This window comes from Ceratotherium simum, chromosome 17 (assembly GCF_057802395.1).
Source record: "Ceratotherium simum simum isolate JZ-2026a chromosome 17, ASM5780239v1, whole genome shotgun sequence".
In the NCBI taxonomy this organism is placed as follows: Eukaryota; Metazoa; Chordata; class Mammalia; order Perissodactyla; family Rhinocerotidae; genus Ceratotherium; species Ceratotherium simum.
In genome coordinates, this window is record NC_141916.1 from 18237317 (window position 1) to 18256197 (window position 18881).

At 38.6% G+C, this 18881-nt stretch overlaps 1 protein-coding gene across 1 annotated transcript in view; it reads right to left on the reverse strand.

Moving 5' to 3' along the window:
* The window catches only part of TMPRSS12 (transmembrane serine protease 12), a 28814-nt gene extending 13480 nt beyond the window's left edge, over positions 1-15334 (reverse strand). Inside the window, exons 1-3 of the mRNA XM_087441967.1 lie at positions 15091-15334; positions 13993-14188; positions 583-851 (exon numbers count right to left, since the gene is read on the reverse strand). Coding sequence (XP_087298093.1) covers positions 583-851; positions 13993-14188; positions 15091-15334 — 709 coding nt within the window. The remainder of the gene's footprint in view (positions 1-582; positions 852-13992; positions 14189-15090) is intronic.
* Positions 15335-18881: the final 3547 nt, after the last annotated feature.

The window sequence follows — 18881 nt, forward strand, 5'->3', positions numbered from 1 at the left end:
TAGAACAGGACCTGAAACATGGTAAATGCTCCCAAATGGTAGCTGTTGTCATTACCAAAGGCAGAGACTATTTTCTATGTTTTTTTATTCCTCCCATTAGCTCAGTCAATCAATAATTAGTGCCCCTTTGTGCACTAAAGAAAATACATAGCCATCAACCTGTTTGATACTGAACAGGACATTACATAATAAGGACACTACGTTTTTAGATTCCTTACAGCCAGAAGCTTATTTTTTGAGATAAGCAGTTCTGCCACAGAGCCGGCTCCATCATCTATGAGTCTCAGAAACTACAGAAACACTTGGAACCATCATTCTCTCTGAGAATGTCTAAAGGTTCAAGTATCTTGGCACGTATGACCAGAGAAAGTTTCTATTTCCGCTTTGGAACATAATTTTCTCTCTCCTACAAGGAAGAAAAAAATACTCACAGACAAGAAAAAAAGGCATTTCCTTTGCACTGGTTTATAAAGACCTATTGTTCAAACTCATGATATAAAGAGATAAAGAAATATATAAAAGGGTTCACCCACTGCAAATAATCAGGTAAGTTTGCATCAATAAAATTCAGATTATAATTACCTTCTTCTTCTGTTCTTCCCCAGCCACTTATAAAACACCTTGTGTTCCAGTCAAGATTTTGGAAAACTCCAAAAGGTAGACAAATAGGCTGAATATAGTCATTGTACCTCACTGCTTTTTTTAAACGAAAAAGCGCAATATCATTTACATAAGATTCTAGATCAAAGAATGGATGGATAATGATTGCTTTAACTTTTATCTTCTTGGTGTGTGGATGACTCCCATGTATATTATTAGTTCCAATCACAGCTCTCCACATTACAGGATCTCTGAAAGAAGGTAAATGTTCTTATTATAAACATGTTTATTTAACTAAGTAAATATTCTTAATCTCCTACTAGTTTTTGTTTTTCTCATGTTAGATTAATAACAAAAAAATTTAATCCTACTTTCATGTGACAAAGTCACATCAAATAAAAACTTAAATATCATGATGTAGGAAAGGAGAAAAAGATCAATGGGACAGAAAGTCCAAAAACAGATTCAAATACAGGAGAATTTAATATATGATTAAGGTAGCACTTCTTACCAATGGACAAAAGGATGAATTTTTCAATAAATGGTATTGGGACAACTAGCTAACTAGTTTGAAAAGTGAAATAAAATTAAATTGCTGAAAAACACTACAATAAACTCCAAATGGATTAAATATTTAAACACACAAAACTTTTTAATAAAGACTTCCTATCTTTTAGAGATACATAAAGTAGTATGGCTCAGATTTGCTTCAAAATAATTGGAGGGGGGAGTTCGTGAGGATAAAGATAAAACAAGATCAGGAATGAACTGATAACCTGAAGCTCGGTGTTAGGTATATGGGAATTCACTAAACTATTCCCTAAACGTTTGTAAATTTTTGAAATTTTAGAATGAAACATTTGGATATTAAATCAGCAAAAGAATTTTAAAAACTAAACCAGAAAGAAAATATAGATGAACACATAATATTGACATGAGAAAGGACTTTATACATTCCAGTGGACTCTATCTCTATGAAAAACACAATTTTCCTTTTTGTAATTATTTGAGCAAGTAGGAACATTCCAGTGGACTGTATCTCTGTGAGAAAGGACTTCATAAAGCATGAGAATAAATATAAAAACAAGAAGCAACTATTTTAAAAAAAAACAAAAAGCAAGCAAAAAACCAAACCAAACCAAAAAATCTGGAGGTCAAAAATTAAGAAACCCCCAAGTGGTTAACAGTTGTTACATCTGGAATTAGGAAGGAAGCAGGAACTTTTACTTTGTACACTGTTGTTTACAAATGCTGAAATTCCTTTTCACCCTTCCAATTGGCAAAGTTTATGTGTGTGTTTGAAGATAATGCTCAGTATAGACAAGAGTCAGAGGAACAAAGGTACTCTTATTCATTGTGGAAAGTATAAATAGATGGGCACTTGGGCAGCATGTATTAATAACCTATAAAAGTTGCATTGTATTTGACTATTATAAATTCTTAGAATTTATCACAAAGAAATAGAAAATATTTGGCTATCTTAAAAGTGGACTTAGTGACCTCTAAAAAAGTTTGTAAAAATTTTTTAATGTCCAAGTTCTATTTTGTGTAAAAAGAAATTACTGCTTTAAGCTACTTTGAAATAATGTTTCCTTTCTGAACTTACTCAATTTATATATTTTTTTGAATTAAAAAAATTTTTGCCAGTTTTATTGAGAAACAATTGACATACATCACTGCATAAGTTTAAGGTATACAGCATGATGTTTGATTTATATATATTGTGAAATGATTACCACAGTAGGTTTAGTTAACATCCATTATCTCATATAGATACAATAAAAAGAAAAGAAAAAATTTTTTCCTTGTAATGAGAACTCTTAGGATCTACTCTTTTAACAACTTTCTCATATATCATACAGCAATGTTAACTATAGCCATCATTTTGTACACTACATCCCTAGTACTTATTTATCTTATAACTGCAAGTTTGTACCTTTTGACCACATTCCTCTAATTACTTCTCCCCTTGCCTCCCACCTCTGGTAACCACAAGTCTGATCTCTTTTTCTATGAGGTTTGTGTGGTTTTTTTTTTTTTATTAGATTCCACATATAGTGAGATCATACAGTATTTGTCTTTCTCTGTCTTACTTACTTCACTTAGCATAATGCCTTCAGGAACATCCATGTTGTTGCAAATGGTAGGATTTTCTCATTTTTCATGGCTGAATAATATCCCATTGCATAAACATATACCACAACTTCTGTATCCCTTCATCCATTGATGGACACTTAGGTTGTTTCCATGTCTTAGCTACTATAAATAATGCTGCTATGAACATGGGGGAGCAGATATCTTTTGAGTTAGTGTTTTCATTTCCTTTGGATATATTCCTAGAAGCAGAATTGCTGGATCATATGGTAGCTCTATTTCTACATTTTTGAGGAAACTCCATACTGTTTTCCATAGTGGCTGTACCAATTTACAGTCCCATCAACAGCGCACAAGAGTTCCTTTTTCTCCACATCCATGCCACAACTTGTTACCTCTTGTCTTTTTTATGAAAGTGGCCATTCATATATCTTCTTTGGAAAATTGTCTATTAAGCTCCTTTACCCATCTTAAAGATTGGATTATTTGGTTTTTTTGCTATTGAGTTGTATGTGGTCTTTGTATATTTTGGATATTAACACCTTATCAGATAGATGGTTTGCAAATACTTTTTCTCACTTTGTTGATGGTTTCTTTTGCTGTGCAGAAGCTTTACAGTTTGATGTAGTCCCACTGTTTATTTCTGATTTTGTTGCTTGTGCTTTAGGTGTGATTTCCAAAAAATCATTACTAAGACCCATGTCAAGGAGCTTTTTCCCTATATTTTCTTCTCGAGTTTCATGGTTTCAGGTATTACATTTAAGTCTTTAATCTATTTCGAGTTAACTTTTGTGCTTGGTATAAGATAGGGGTCAAGTTTCATTCTTTTACGTGGGAATAGCCAGTTTTACCAGCACCATTTATTGAAGAGACTGTATTTTCTCCACTGAGTATTCTTGGCTCTCTTGTCAAATATTAGTTGACTGTATATGCATGGGTTTCTTTCTGGGCTCTCAATTCTGTTCCATTGCTCTATTTGTCTGTTTTTATGCCAGTACCATATTGTTTTAATTACTACAGCTTTATAGGATAGCTTGAAATCAGGAAATGTGATGCCTCCTGCATTGTTCTTTCATAGGATTTCTTTGGCTATTGGGGATCTTTGGTGGTTCCACATAAATTTTAGGAGTGTTTTTCTACAACTTTAAAAAATGCCATTGGGGGCCCGACCCCATGGCGTAGTGGTTAAGTGCATGCGCTCCGCTGCTGGCGGCCTGGGTTTGGATCCCAGGCGTGCACCGATGCACTGTTTGTCAGGCCATGCTGTGGTGGAGTCCCACATAAAAGTTGAGGAAGACAGGCACAGATGTCAGCCCAGGACCAGTCTTCCTCAGCACAACAGAGGAGGATCAGCATGGATGTTAGCTCAGGGCTGATCTTCCTCACACACACACACACACACAAAAGATGCCATTGGAATCTTGATAGAGATTGCATTGAATCTATAGATGGCTTTTGGTAGTATTGGCATTTTAACAATATTAATTCTTCTAGTCCATGAACATGGGATACCTTTCCATTTATTTGTGTCTTCTTCAATTTCTTTCATCAATGTCTTATAGACTTTGTCTTATAGACTTTTTTCTACTTTTTAGAGTAGAGATCTTTCACGTCCTTGGTTAAATTTATTCCTAAGTATTTTATTGTTTTTGACACTATTGTAAATGGGATTGATTTCTTTATTTCTTTTTCAGAGAATTCATTATTAGTGTATAGACACACTACTGATTTTTGTATGTTAATTTTGTGTCCTGAAAATTTACTGAATTTATTGATTAGTTCTAACAGTTTTTTGTTGAGTCTTTAGGATTTTCTATATATAAAATCAGGTCATCTTCAGAGGCCAGGGGAAGAACTCCAATGGCATCTGCCAGTGTCTGTGTCAGCGCACCTGCACTAGGTCACAATAATGGCTGCCACCACTGTCATGGTCCCTGGGGAGGTGGTCCCAGCCTGAGGGGGTCTCACCTCTCTCTGAGATGCACCCAAAGCCTATCAATTCTCTGGACAATTGGTATCAATGGTACTCAGGTTCCTGTGCTATGGTCACAGATATGAGATAACCAAGGAAGAGGAATGCCACTTAATGCTTATACACTTGATTTCTATAAACGTGGTTCCTTGACGAGATTAGGCTGAGACAACAGGATGCCTGTGGGACAGATTTTAAAGCTTTTAAAAGATTTTGCACTCAACATTCAGATTCAGCGATTCCTTGAGTGTACTATGTGAAGACGAGCATGACAATGTGGTCTCATCATTTAAATAACTAAGGCAACTCTTCCATGAAAAACTTCAACAAGTCTAAACTGAAATGTGACCAAATCACTTGTAATAATAGCATGGGAATTTTCAAGTCCAATTACGTGGTTTTCATCCCTTTCCTAGAAAGATAGATTTGAACCTATGCAATAAAATGGAAAGAGGACTCATCATGGAGTCAAACAGAATTGAATTCAAATATTAGCTCTACTGTTGTCTAGTTGAGTGATGTTTGATAAGTTATGTAATATACCTAAGCCTTTGTTTCCTTTTTGGCAAAATGAGAATAAAAATGCGTACCTCTAAAATAAATCATACCGTCTTCAAATAGAAAAAATTTTACTTTTTTCTTTCCAATTCTGATCCTTTTAATTTCTTTTTCTTGCCTGATTGCTCTGGCTAGGACTCCCAGTACTACGTTGAATAGGAATGGTGAGAGTGGGCACCCTTGTCTTGTTCCTGATTTGACAGAGAAAGCTTTCAACATTTCACCATTGAGACTAATGTTAGCTGTGGACTTGTCATATATGGCCTTTATTATGTTGAGCTACGTTCCTTCTATGCCTAATTCGTTAAGTGTTTTTATCATGACTCGGTGTTTAATTTTGTCAAATGCTTTTTCTGTGTCTGTTGAGACGATCATATGATTCTTTTCTTTCATTCTATTAATGTGATGTATCACATTGATTGGTTTGTATGATGTTGAACCATCCTTGCATCCTGGGGTTAAATCTCACTTGATCATGGTGAATGGTCCTTTTAATGTGCTGCTGAATTTGGTTTGCTAGTATTTCATTGAGAATTTTTGCATCTATATTCATGAGGAATATAGGCTTGTAATTTTCTTTTCTAGTAGTTTCCTTATCTGGCTTTGGTATCAGGGTAATGCTGGGCCTCATAAAATGAGTTTGGGAGGTTTCTTCCCCTTCGTTTTTTTGGAAGAGTTTGAGAAGGATTGGTGTTAATTCTTCTTTAAGTGTTTGGCAAAATTCATCAGTGAAGCCTGGTCCTGGGCTTTTTCTTCATTGAGAGATTTTTGAATACTGATTCAATCTCCTTATTAGTAATTGGTCTGTTCAGATTTTCTATTTCATCCTGATTCAGTCTTGGTAGGTTGTATGTTTCTAAGAATTTTTCCAATACTTATAAGTTGTCCAGTTTGTTGGTCTATACTTGTTCATAGTAGCCTCTTATGATCCTTCGTATTTCTATGGTATCAGTTGTAATGCCTTTTTCCTTTATAATTTTGTTGATTCGCATCCTCTCTTCTTTTTTCTCTTTTTCCTTGGTTACCTAAGGATTTGTCAATTTTATCTTTGGAAAGAACTAACTCTTTAGTTTGGCTAATGTTTTCTATTGTTTTTCTGTTCTTTATTTCATTTATTTCTGCTCTAATCTTTATTACTTCTTTCCTTCTGCTAACTTTAGGCTCAGTTTGTTCTTCTTTTTATAGTTCCTTAAAGTACAGGGTTAGGTGGTTTATTTGAGATCTTTCTTGCTTGTTAATGTAGGCATTTATTGCTATGAACTTCCCTCTTACAACTGCCTTTGGTGCATCCTGTAAGTCCTAGTATGTTGTGTTTCCATTTTCATTTGTCTCAAGAAACTTTTATTTCTCCTTTAATTTCCAGTTGGTTGTTCAGGAGACTGTTAACTTGTGTATTCATGAATGTTCCAGTTTTCCTCTTGTTATTATTTCTAGTTTCATGCAATTGTGGTCAGAGATGATACCTGGTATGCTTTCAATCTTCTTGTATTTGCTAAGACTTGTCTTGAGGCCTAACATATGGTCTATCCTAGAAAATGTTCCATGTGCTCTTGAGAAGAATGTGTATTCTGCTGTTGTTGGACAAAATGTTCTGTATATGTCTGTTAGGTCCATTTGGTCTATAACATTCAAATCCACTGTTTCCTCACTGATTCCCTGTCTGGATGGTCTACCCATTGTTGACAGTGGGGTATTAAAGTCCCCAACTATTACTGTATTGCTCTTTATTTCTACTTTTAGCCCTGTTAGTTTTGCTTTATATATTTTGGTGTTCTGATGGCCACATAAATATTTACAATTGTTATATCTTCTTGATGGATTGACCCCTTTATCACTATATGATGACCTTCTTGGTCTTTTTTACCATTTTTAGTTTAAAGTCTATTTTGATAAATATAAGTATAGCTATGCTGCTTTTTTGTTGTTGTTGTTGTTACCATTTGCTTGAAATGTCTTTTTCCATTCCTTCATTCTTAGTATATGTGTGTCTTTAAGGCTAAGGTGAGTTTCTTGTTGGCAGCATATCATTGGATAAAGACTTTCCTGAACAAACAAAAACTGAGAGAGTTGATTACCGCTAGACCTCCCTTACAAGAAATGCTAAAGGGAGTTCTTCGAGTAGAAGTAAAAGGATGCTAATTAACAGCATAAATATATACAAAGGTAGTGTATAACTTACTGGTGATAGTAAATACACAGTCAAAGTTAGATTCTGTAATTTGGTAATGGTGGTACATAATTCACTTATGACTCTAGTTTAAAATTTAAAAAAAATTAACATAGTAAAAATAACCATAACTACAATAATCTGTTATTAGTTACACAATATAAAAAATATATGGGGCTGGCCTGGTGGCACAGCAGTTAAGTGCACGTGCTCCACTTTGGCGGCCCGGGGTTGGCAGGTTCGGATCCTGGGCGCACACTGACATACAGCTTATCAAGCCATGCTGTGGCAGCATCCCATATAAAGCAGAGGAAGATGGGCACAGATGTTAACCCAGGGCCAATCTTCCTCAGCAGAAAGAGGAGGACTGGCATTGGATGTTAGCTCAGGGTTGATCTTCCTCACACACCCAAAAAATATGTAAATTATAACAGCAATAACGTAAAATGTGAAAGGGAGAAGTAAAAGTGTAAAGTTTAGGAATTCTATTGAAGTTAAGTTGTTATTAGCTTAAAATAGGGTGTTCTGTTTTTAGACATTTTGTGTAAGCCTCATGGTAACCTCAAGGGAAAAACTTGTAGCAATTACACAAAAGAACATGATAATGAAGTCAAAGGATACTGACACCAAAGGACATCAAAACATGATAAAAGACAGCAGGATAAGAAACAAGGAATGATGGCTCTATAAAACAGCCAAAAAACAATGAATAAAATGGCAACAGTAAGTCCTTACCTATCCATAATTACTTTAAATGTAAATGGATTAAATTCTCCAATCAAAAGACATGGAATGGCTGAATCAATATATATTACTTACTTCAATTTATACTACTTACTTACTTCAACTTACATTCAGACCGTAAGATTAGAAACCAGGTTGTTTACATTGAAAACTACAAAACATTGCTGGAAGAAATTAATGAACACACAAATAAATGGAAAGACAGCCCATGTTCATGGATTGGAAGACTTAATATTGTTAAGATGACAATAATCCCCAAAGCAATCTATAGATTCAGTGCAATCCCTATAAAAATCCCAAGGATGTTTTTTGCAGAAATAGAAAAATCCATCCTAAAATTCACATGGAACATCAAGGTAACCCAAATAGCCAAAAGAATCTTGAAAAAGAAGAATGAAGTTGGAAGACTCACACTTCCTGATTTCAAAGCTTCACTTACTGCAAAGCTACAGTAATCAAAACAGTGTGGTACGGGCATAAGGAGAGATATATACACCAATGGAAAATAATAGAGAGCCCAGAAATACACCCTTGCACATGTGGTCAACTGATTTTCAACAAGAGTGCCAAGACAATTCAACAGTGAAAGGGCAGGCTTTCCAACAAATGGTGCTGGGAAAATTGGATATCTGCCTCCAAAAAATGAAGTTGGACCCTTACCTTAAACCATATGCAAAAATTAACCCAAAATAGATCAAAAACCTAAATACAAGAGTAAAACTATAAAACTCTTAGAAGAAAACAGAGAAACGCTTACTGATATTGGATTTGGCAATGATTTCTTGGATATGACACCAAAAGCACAGGCTTTTGAAAAAAGAAAAAATAGATGAATTGGACTTCATCAAAATTAAAAACTTTTGTGCATCAAAGGACACCCTCGGGGCCAGCCCCGTGGCTTAGTGATTAAGTGCCCACGCTCTGCTACTGGCGGCCCAGGTTCGGATCCTGCGCGCACACGGATGCACCGCCTCTCCGGCCATGCTGAGGCCACGACCCACATACAGCAACTAGAAGGATGTGCAACTATGACATACAACTATCCACTGGGGCTTTGGGGAAAAAAAGGAGGAGGATTGGCAATAGATGTTAGCTCAGAGCCGGTCTTCCTCAGCAAAAAGAGGAGGATTAGCATGGGTGTGAGCTCAGGGCTGATCTTCCTCAAAAAAAAAAAAAAGGACACCCTCAAGAGAATGAAAGGACAACCCATAGAATTGGAGAAAATATTTGCACATCATATATTGATATGAGAGTAATATCCAGAATATATAAAGAACTCTTATAACTCAACAAACAAATTCATATATCTGATATGGGACAAATATCCAGAATATATACAGCAGTCCTACAAGTCAACAACAAAACCAAATCAGCCCAATTCAAAAACAGGCAAAGGAGGGGCCATCCCAGTGGCGTAGCAGTTAAGTGCGCGTGCTCCACTTCAGTGGCCCGAGGGTTCGCAGGTTCGGATCCCAAGCGTGCACCGATGCACCGCTTGTCAAGCCATGCTGTGGAGGCGTCCCATATAAAGTAGAGGAAGATGGGGATGGATGTTAGCCCAGGGCCAATCTTCCTTGGCAAAAAAAGAGGAGGATTGGGTTCTGATGTCAGCTCAAGGCTGATCTTCCTCACAAAAAAAAAAGCGGAGGGGGGGAACTAAAAAAAAAGACACAAGCAAAGGACTCGAATAGACATTTCTTCAAAGATGATATACAAGTAGTCAACAAGCACATGGAGAGATGCTCAACATCACTAGTATTAGGGAAATGCTAATCAAAACCATGATGAGATACCACTTCATACGCATTAGGATAGTTATCATAGTAGTAGGGTAAATGTAAGTAGAGTAAATGACGAACTAGAAATATGGAGACTGATATTCTGAATCTACTTCTAAACAGTGGGGAGTATTGGGGACAGAAGAAACAAATTGAAGAGAGACTGCACAGAGAGAGTCAACTAACTCTCTGGGTAGTGGAGCTGTTAGTGATGTTGTTATCTGAGAGAACAGAGAAGGGGTAAGATGAGGAAAGATTTTAAAAATTCTATTTTTGGACTTGAGAATGTAGCTCCAATATAAATGTATAGCAGGGAGCTGGAAATATGACTTAGCTGGAGAGACTTGGGAGTTGCCAGCACATAGTGTTGCTGAAACAGAAGTAAATGAGACATCTGTAGGAAAGAGTACAGATGATAAAGAAGAGGGTACGAGGTGGAACTCTAGAAAATATTGCCATTTAAATGATGACAAAAACTCATCAACAAAGAGAAGAAAAGAAAAAAAAGAGAGTGGTGTCTTAGAAAGCAAGAAGAGCGTTTCAAGGAGAGCAGTGGTCAACTTTGCCAAATGTCATAGAGATCAAATAGGATGGGGACCAAGAAGAGGTCACTGGATTTTGCATGGAGGTGGATCTTTCATAGCACATTTTGGCCACAGAAATCAGAATGCATTTGGGATTTTATGAGTCAATGCAGATGAAGCAAAAGGGAGTCTCTCTTTCAAGGAGTCTAACAGTATTGGGAAGAACAGAAACAGGTAGGGGTTTGGTTTTTTTTCTTCTTTTTTTTTCTTTTTTTAAATAATGATGAGGTGACCTAAACGTGTTCAAAAGCTGTAGGGAAGAAACAAGAGGAAGAGAATGAAAAATACTAAAGAGACAATGAGGTATAATGAAACAGCATAGGTTTGAGATCTATGAGTTTAAATCAACGGGGTGCCACTTAACAGCAATGTGATCTTGGGCAAGTTACCAAATCTCTCTGATCTCTGCATTCCTCAAGTGTAAAATGGAGATAATAATAGCTATCTCAAAGGGTTACTGGGAGGGCTTTTTAAATACAGAATTATATGTCACATCCCTAGACAGTACCTTATTCCAGCAGGTCTTTGATAAATGGTTGTTATAAGAAGGAATAAGGGAAAATTGATGGTGCAGGGTTTCAGAAATGAGAGGGAGCAGGAACAGAACGTGGCAGAGTTAGTGCTCTGAGACAGGAGGAAACTGTAGAGACTATGCCTCAGTAATGTCTACTTCCTCAGCACCTAACTGAGTCCCCAGTATATAACATACATTCAATAAATGTTTGTTGAGTAAAGGGGTAAAAATATCAATAAGATTTAGTCTTGAGAACTGTTAAGTGGAATATGAACATTATCTTCAAATGCTTGGAAGAGGAATTAGGTTTAATATATACAGCTTCAGAAGGCAGAATGAAAACCAAGACACTTAGTTCAACATAAGCAAAAGTTTTCTAAGAATTAAAGCTGTCCAAAACTGAAATAAGATTCTTTCCAAGACAGCAGTTCATCATCACAAGAAGTGTTTCAAGTAGAGAGCCATATGATATAGTTATGGTTATGTGTGTGCATTTTCATTCTGACACACCTGGATTTGATCCCTGATTTTGTTGCTTTCCAGCCATGGAGCCATGAACAAGGTACTTAAGAATGCTTAAGTCTCAGGGTCTCCCTACAGCAAAGAGTGGTTGTGAAGATTAGTGGAAATTATGTATGAAAAAATGCCTGGCTCAATACATTGAAGCAATAATTATTTCAGACTAGAGAACCTTTTACTTCAATATTGTAAGAAGGATTCATACACAAGACAGAGGATTGAACCAGACCTTTAAAAATGCCTCTTTGAACTCTAAGATTCTATGACAATATAATAAAGCTCTATTATTTGACCAAGGTCATAAATCTAGCAGGTTTTGGAACCTTACTTAAAGCCACTGCACCCCAAAGTGTCAGGGGAGGACTAGGATACAGGTCTTCCCACTCAAGACTGATTGTTCTCCCCACTGTGTCAAAGGAACAGACCAGTAAAGGCACAATGCCAGGACCTAGCAGGCGAGAAGAGCTTTTCCAAGAATCTTCAAACCATACCAAGCAGGCCTTTCCTCCCTTGATTTAAGGTTTGAAAGATGTTAAAAAGCAGTTTTTAAAGACAGCATGTTAGAAAACAGTTGTAAAACACCTACACCTGAAGGAACGGAACTGATTCCTAATTCTGAAACTTTTTTCTACATCTCTTTCTGTACCCGTTAGTGTCTTCCCATTTTTCTAATTTGTATTTTTCAAAAGGTCAATTTATGCAACTGAAACACATGTTTTAAAAATATAAGATGATACAGATTAAAACCTTATTTACCCCATCAGGCCAGCTGCCCTCAATTGAATTTTAAAGTTGTTGTTAGTTCCTCTTAAGGACTTTTCATTCTTCTCCAAGACAGCTGTTTTCTTAAAATTTAAAGACTAAAGGGAGACTATATGACAGGCACCATCGTTTCATTTCCCAAAGGACTTATCTTAGAGCTTCATATTAAACGGTTAGGAGGGTCATAAATTTGTATTCTAACTCTGGGAAATCCTGTTTCTCCAAAACAGCCATAGACTCAATAAAAATGTATTATGTCTCCTATAGGTAGGCCAAATCCTATATCAGTACCAGGAATACCAAATAAAACATGTAGTCCATGTCTTCAAAGAACTCATGATCTAATGGTGAGAAAGACAAACAGATGGTCACAATATAATAAATCTTAAAAGCTAAAAGAAAAGCTTCATTATTTAAAGGAAAGTTTGACAAACTCCAACTCACAAGCCAAATCTGGCCTGTCTCCTGTTTTTATACAGCCCACGAACACAGAATATTTTGCACACTTTTAAATGGTTGGAAAAAATATAAAATAACAAAGTAGCATTTTGTTCAAATTTCAGTTTTCATAAATAAAGTTTTATTGGATCACAGCACACTCATTCAATTATGTACTGTCTATGGTCACTTTGGTTCTACAGTGGCAGAGCTGAGTAGCTGAGACACAGACCATATGGCCTGCAAAGCCTAAAATATTTACTATCTGGACAGAAAATGTGTGCTGACCTCTGATTTAAAGGATTCATTTCAACAAAAATTCAGTGTACTACATCTAAGGCATTATGGCAACTTGTAGACATACGGCTTAACTGAACATGGCTGAAGTCAAACGGTCCTCTACCACTTCAAAATATCCCCTAAGAGAAATGCAAATCAAAACTACAATGACATATTACCTTACACCAGTCAGAATGACTATAATTATAAGACAAGAAATAACAAGTGTTGGAGAGGATGCGGTGAAAAGGGAACTCTCATACACTGCTGGTGGGAGTGCAAACTGGTGCAGCCACTATGGAAAACAGTATTGAGATTCCTCAAAAAATTAAGAATAGAACTACCATACAATCCAGCTATTCCACTGCCGAGTATTTATCCAAAGAACATGAAAACATGAATGCGTAAAGATATATGTACCCCTATGTTCACTGCAGCATTATTCACAACAGCCAAGACTTGGAAGCAACCTAGGTGCCCATCAAGGGATGAACGGATAAAGAAGATGTGGTATATATACACAATGGAATACTACTCAGCCATAAAAAAGATGCAATCTCGCCATTTGCGACAACATGGATGGACCTGGAGGGTATTATGCTGAGTGAAATAAGTCAGAGGGAGAAAGTCAAATACTGTATGATCTCACTCATACATAGAAGATAAAAACAAAAACAAACAACAGATTGGATTGGTGGTTACCAGAAGGGAAGGGGGGAGGGACGAGGACGAAAGGGTTGAGTCACACATGTGTGTGGTAATTCATCTTTTGGTGGTGAACATGATGTAATCTACACATAAATTGAAATATAATGATGTACACCTGAAATTTATGTTATAAACCAATGTTACCTCAATTAAATATATATATACATATACATATATATATACACACATACATATACATATACATATATATATACACACACATACATATATATCCCCTAAGAGAATAAAATAGGAGATGTGTTCTGAATACATACCTAGACTGCTTAGTGCAGTGGGCAGCTGTGAGGACCCATCTATCTTTCACTAAGCTTCCCCCACATATATGAGCAGGAAATTTGCCAGATTGAATCTGCAGGCTAACTACCCACGGCCACGCGCCAATTTGAGCTTCTGTGCCCCCTATAATACGAGATCCTTTCAACACATTGGCAAGCGGCGCTGTTCCACAATCTAGAAATAAAAATGATATATTATTGGACTGAACATCTAATAATATGTATTACTTCCTAATCTTAACACATTAATATAATCTTTTAAATTCCTATTAAAAAACTGATAAAGCAGGGCCAGCCCCGTGGCCTAGTGGTTAAGTTCAATGGCTCTCTTTGGCAGCCCGGGGTTCGGTTCCTGTGTGGACCTACACCACTCTTGGCAAGCATGCTGTGGCAGTGACCCACATACAAAATAGAGGAAGATTAGGACAGATATTAGCTCAGAGCGAATCTTCCTCAGTAAAAAACAAAACAAAACAAAAACTGATAAAGCAAGCTGGATACCAAAGGCATGCCCATATTTTGAAAAAAATCTTAAAGGAGAGCTAAGACAATCATGCCTTAATTGATTACTTACAAAAAGAAAGCCATTAAATGAATGCACTTCATTAATTTTAAAACTCGGTTGCCCAAAAGTATAAAAATGAGATTAGTTTCTCTAGACAGATATCACTTTCCTCTCTGAGTGAAATGGTGATTCAAGAGCCTAGGACTGGTGGATCAAGAGCTACAAATTCTAAAATACTTGCCATTTAACTTGTTAGATTAATTTTTCTCAACTGTAGCATGGAAAAGTCACCTAATGGCCCTTTCAACTCTGAATTCCAATGAATTACTAATCTGTAAATGGGAATGACAAACCCCAGAATGTTTTGAGGAGTATATACAGCCACCCTACACAAGTGCATGGCACTTTTTCTATTGCTATTACTACAGTCATCATTATAATTGGACTGCTTAGGTCTGTAAATTCTCAGTTAAAGGCAGTTGAACAACAGAAAAGGAGGGACCCAAATTCAAACACCACGGAAGCGGGAACAAGGCAACGGAGAGCGTCCAAAGAGAGGAATAAACAGATACTGCCCTTTGCCTCCGATCCTTCCTCTTCCGGGTCGTGGTGCACCTTCTGCCGCCAGAGCCTCCCACGCCTGGCCTCAGGCCACCCTGGGCCACTGGCCTGTTCGTGCGAGGGGCCGCGCCTACTCTTTTCGGGGAGCAAGTCGTGTTCTGAGTATACGAGAGAGCTCCCCACAAACAACAGCACGGCGCTCAGGAGGCCCAGCCCCATCTTGGAACTCCCGGTGGGCAAGATGGCGGCAGGCATTTCCCGCCCACCCTAGGCCTGTGGGCGCGCGGCCGGGGTGACGAGGTGTGTGAGGTGCGAGAGGCGGGAGAGGCAGGGAGGCGCGTGAGGCAAGCCGGGAGTGCCAAGCGGGCGAAGTAGGCCAGGTGCGTGAGGGGGCGAGAAGCCTGTGAGGCTGGCGGAGTTGCCCGGACGTGTCATGCCTCCGAGCTGTATTCCAGTTGGCATCCACTTCTTGAGCAGATGTACGTGAAGAGTCTTGCCCTTAGCCGGGATCTGGGGTTCCCTTAATTGGCGATACTTACCTGGGCCAGATCCACACGCTTGTACAGGCCAGTAGGACTGTTGTGGTAGGAGGAGAGGTGCCGGAACCACTGGAGGCTACTAGCTCAGACTTGTAGGGCCAGGAAGGCTTCCAGAAGCAAGGGCATCTAAACCTAGGCAGGTAGGCTGGAGAAGAGAGAGGTAAAACAGAAGGCAAAGCAAGTGCAGAGGTTGGGATTTGAGACAATATAGCCATTGGGGGAACTCAATATCTGTGATGCAAATTAATCTCATTATTAATTGTATTGTAGTGGTTTGCCTTCAACTGATCACCTCAGGGTGAGCTGATAAAGTCAAATTTAAGGACCTGCAAAGTTGAGGACAAAGCCTGACAAAGTAATTCCACCACCTCTCCCTACAAATACACACACGCGCACCTCAGTCCTGGCCTGAGAGGTGCATTATTCCTTGTCCCTATCAGAACCCCTGAGATACCCCTTGATATTCCAAACACTGGGAAGAGGGCGCAGATAAGTGGCTCCAGTTAATCGAGCCATTGAACAAGTAGGTATTAACCTCACACTATGTACTGTACACCAAAATAAGTATCACATCATGGGGGGTATGTTAGGACCTGACCCTCTGACCCAGAGAACTTTATAACTTGGCTAGCAGAGAAAATCAAGAGTAAGTCACTTGGGAAACAAAGAAATGAACCATGACACCCAAGCCTAATACAGATTCAGACACAAGGGATTGGTGTGGGCTGTGGCAGTCTGGAAGACTCCCTGCAGGAGAGGGATATGAGCTAGGCCTAGACTGAGGGGGAACATCAAGAAGAGGAAGGAGATGTAGTGAAGACAGGCTAGGCTAAAGGTACAGCATAAGCAAAGGCATGGATATGTATCCATGCATGTTTCTGCAAAGAAACAGAATCAATAGGATATATAGAGATATATAAGAGGAGATTTATTATGGGAATTGGCTTGTATTGTATTGTATTGTAGTGGTTTGCCACTACAATACAAATATGTAGGCTGCATATTGCAAATATGGAGGCTGAGAAGTCCCACAATATGCCATCTGTAAGCTGGGAGAACTAGTAAAACCACAGGTATAATTCAGTCCCAATCCAAAGGCCTGAGAACCAGGAGCTCTGATCTGTGAGGGCAGGAGAGATGGATATCCCAACTCAAGAAGAAAGAGGGAGAATTTGCCCTTCCTCCACCTTTTTGTTCCATTTGGGCCCTCAGTGGATTGGATGACACCCAGCCACATTGGTGAGGGCAGATCTTCTTTACTCAGTCTACGAATTCAAATGCTAATCTCTTCCAGAATCACCCTCACAGACATACCCGGAAATAATATTTTACCAGCTATTTGGCATCCTTTAGCCCAGTCAAGTTGACACATAAAATTAATCATCACAATAATAGTAATGCAATGTGTGAGTATATAATTTTATTATTATTTTTACTGTTTTCTGTTATCTTACAAAGACTGAAGAGAGAAACCATGCCTTAAGATTTTCGGTCAGGATATGTAAGAGAAAAAACTATGTTGAAGGCTTCTTCCTGGTTTTGTATTTGATTTGATTCTGTTTTGAGTCCAGAATCAACGTGTATGACCTTTCTTCCTTTCAGCAGAGCTATTCAATATGGTTTTTGGATATGCAGTAGTAGGCCTGAAGCCTGCTTCATACTTAGGGGTAAGGGTGCTGATTGCTCAGCATAGTGAAGAGAAATTTTTCAGTGTGCAAAAGGAAGCCGAGAAGAGGGAGGAAAGAAGCAGGCAGCCCAACAACATAGCAGAAGGCCAGGCCTGAGCCAAAAAGATGTCTGCGAGTTTCACTGTGGGGGGTTGACCCACGGTTTTTAAGAACAATGATGTCTAATATTTGGTTTTATATTGTTTTATCGTTGCTATCTTGAGCTGTGCTGAAGGTTGCCTCTGTTAACCCACACCTTCAGTAACAAGGGAACAATGTGGGCTGTGGTAGTCTGGGAGGTTGGTCACGTAGTGGGGAATTAAAGTAGGGGTCAGTAAAAGGACAGCCACCTTGCTCATATCATCTTTCTGAGGTTGTCATGGTTGGCAGCATTAAATCAAAGGAGGCTATTAGTTGGAGCTTACAGATGGTGACACGTGGGAAAGGGAACAGAAGCTCAGGGCTGAGTTGGAATCAGTGGGTGGGAGGCAGGTGATATTGGAGAAATGAGTGGCAGCATGAACTGACCCAAGGGCAGACAAGAAACAAATTTCCTGTTCCCTAAACATGTCATTGGAAGGTGATACCTGAAAGAAGGGAAACGCAGTTGGCGTGTGTTTCTGTGCGTGCAGGGTGTGATTAGATTGCATATGGCTTTGTAAGTAGGGCACGATGATGGGTCTTGCTGTGACAGATAACAGAGATTCAACAGATTTCTTTTACATATCCTGATCAAAAACAGGTGCATGCAGCCAAGTTATGAAAGGGCAGTGAAAAATACAGTGGACCAGTAACTGCAAAGGTCCTGCGCCTGGATTTCCTCTGTCTTTTCCAGGTCTTCACTCCTCTCTCCTGCATTGTCACTTCCTTTCTTTGTGGGCTCACTCCCATCAACAAAATATCCTCTGGTGTGGTAGGCAGCCTCCAAAATAGCCTCCAACTAGCCCTGTTTCCTAGTATTCACACCTTTGTTTGGTCCCCACCTCTTTAGTGTTGGCTGGATTTAGTGACATGCTTCTAGCAAATAGAAAGTGGGCAGAGGTAATGGGCTATCAATTCTGAGATTAGGTTATAAAGAGATTGTGACTTCTGTCTTGACCATTCTCTCTAGCTCTCTTGCTCTGAGGGAAGCTGGCTGCCATGTTATGAGCTGCCCTATGGCCCTATGGAGTGGCCTCCAGCAGTAGCCAATGAGGAACTGAAGTCCTCAATCTAACGGCCCATGAAGAGCCAAATCATACCACACCACATGAGTGAGCTGGGAAGCAGATCTTCCCCTGGGTCAAACCTTTAGATGAGACCAGAGTTCTGGCTAACACCCTAGCTGCAACCTCATGAGAGACCTTAAGCCAGAGTCACCCCTCTAAGCCACACTCAAGATATCTGACCCACAGAAACTGTGGGATAACAAATTTTTGTTTTAAGCCACTAAGTTTTGGAATATCTGTTATGCAGCAACAGGTAATACATCTTTTTTCCCCTACTTTGAAGGAGGATGAGGGCGTTAGTGCTGGGTTCAGGGGTTGGCTGGGGGCATTTAGGGGGGACAGGGTTGACTGGGTCTGGAGTTGGGGGAGGTTTTATTCTTTCTAGTTG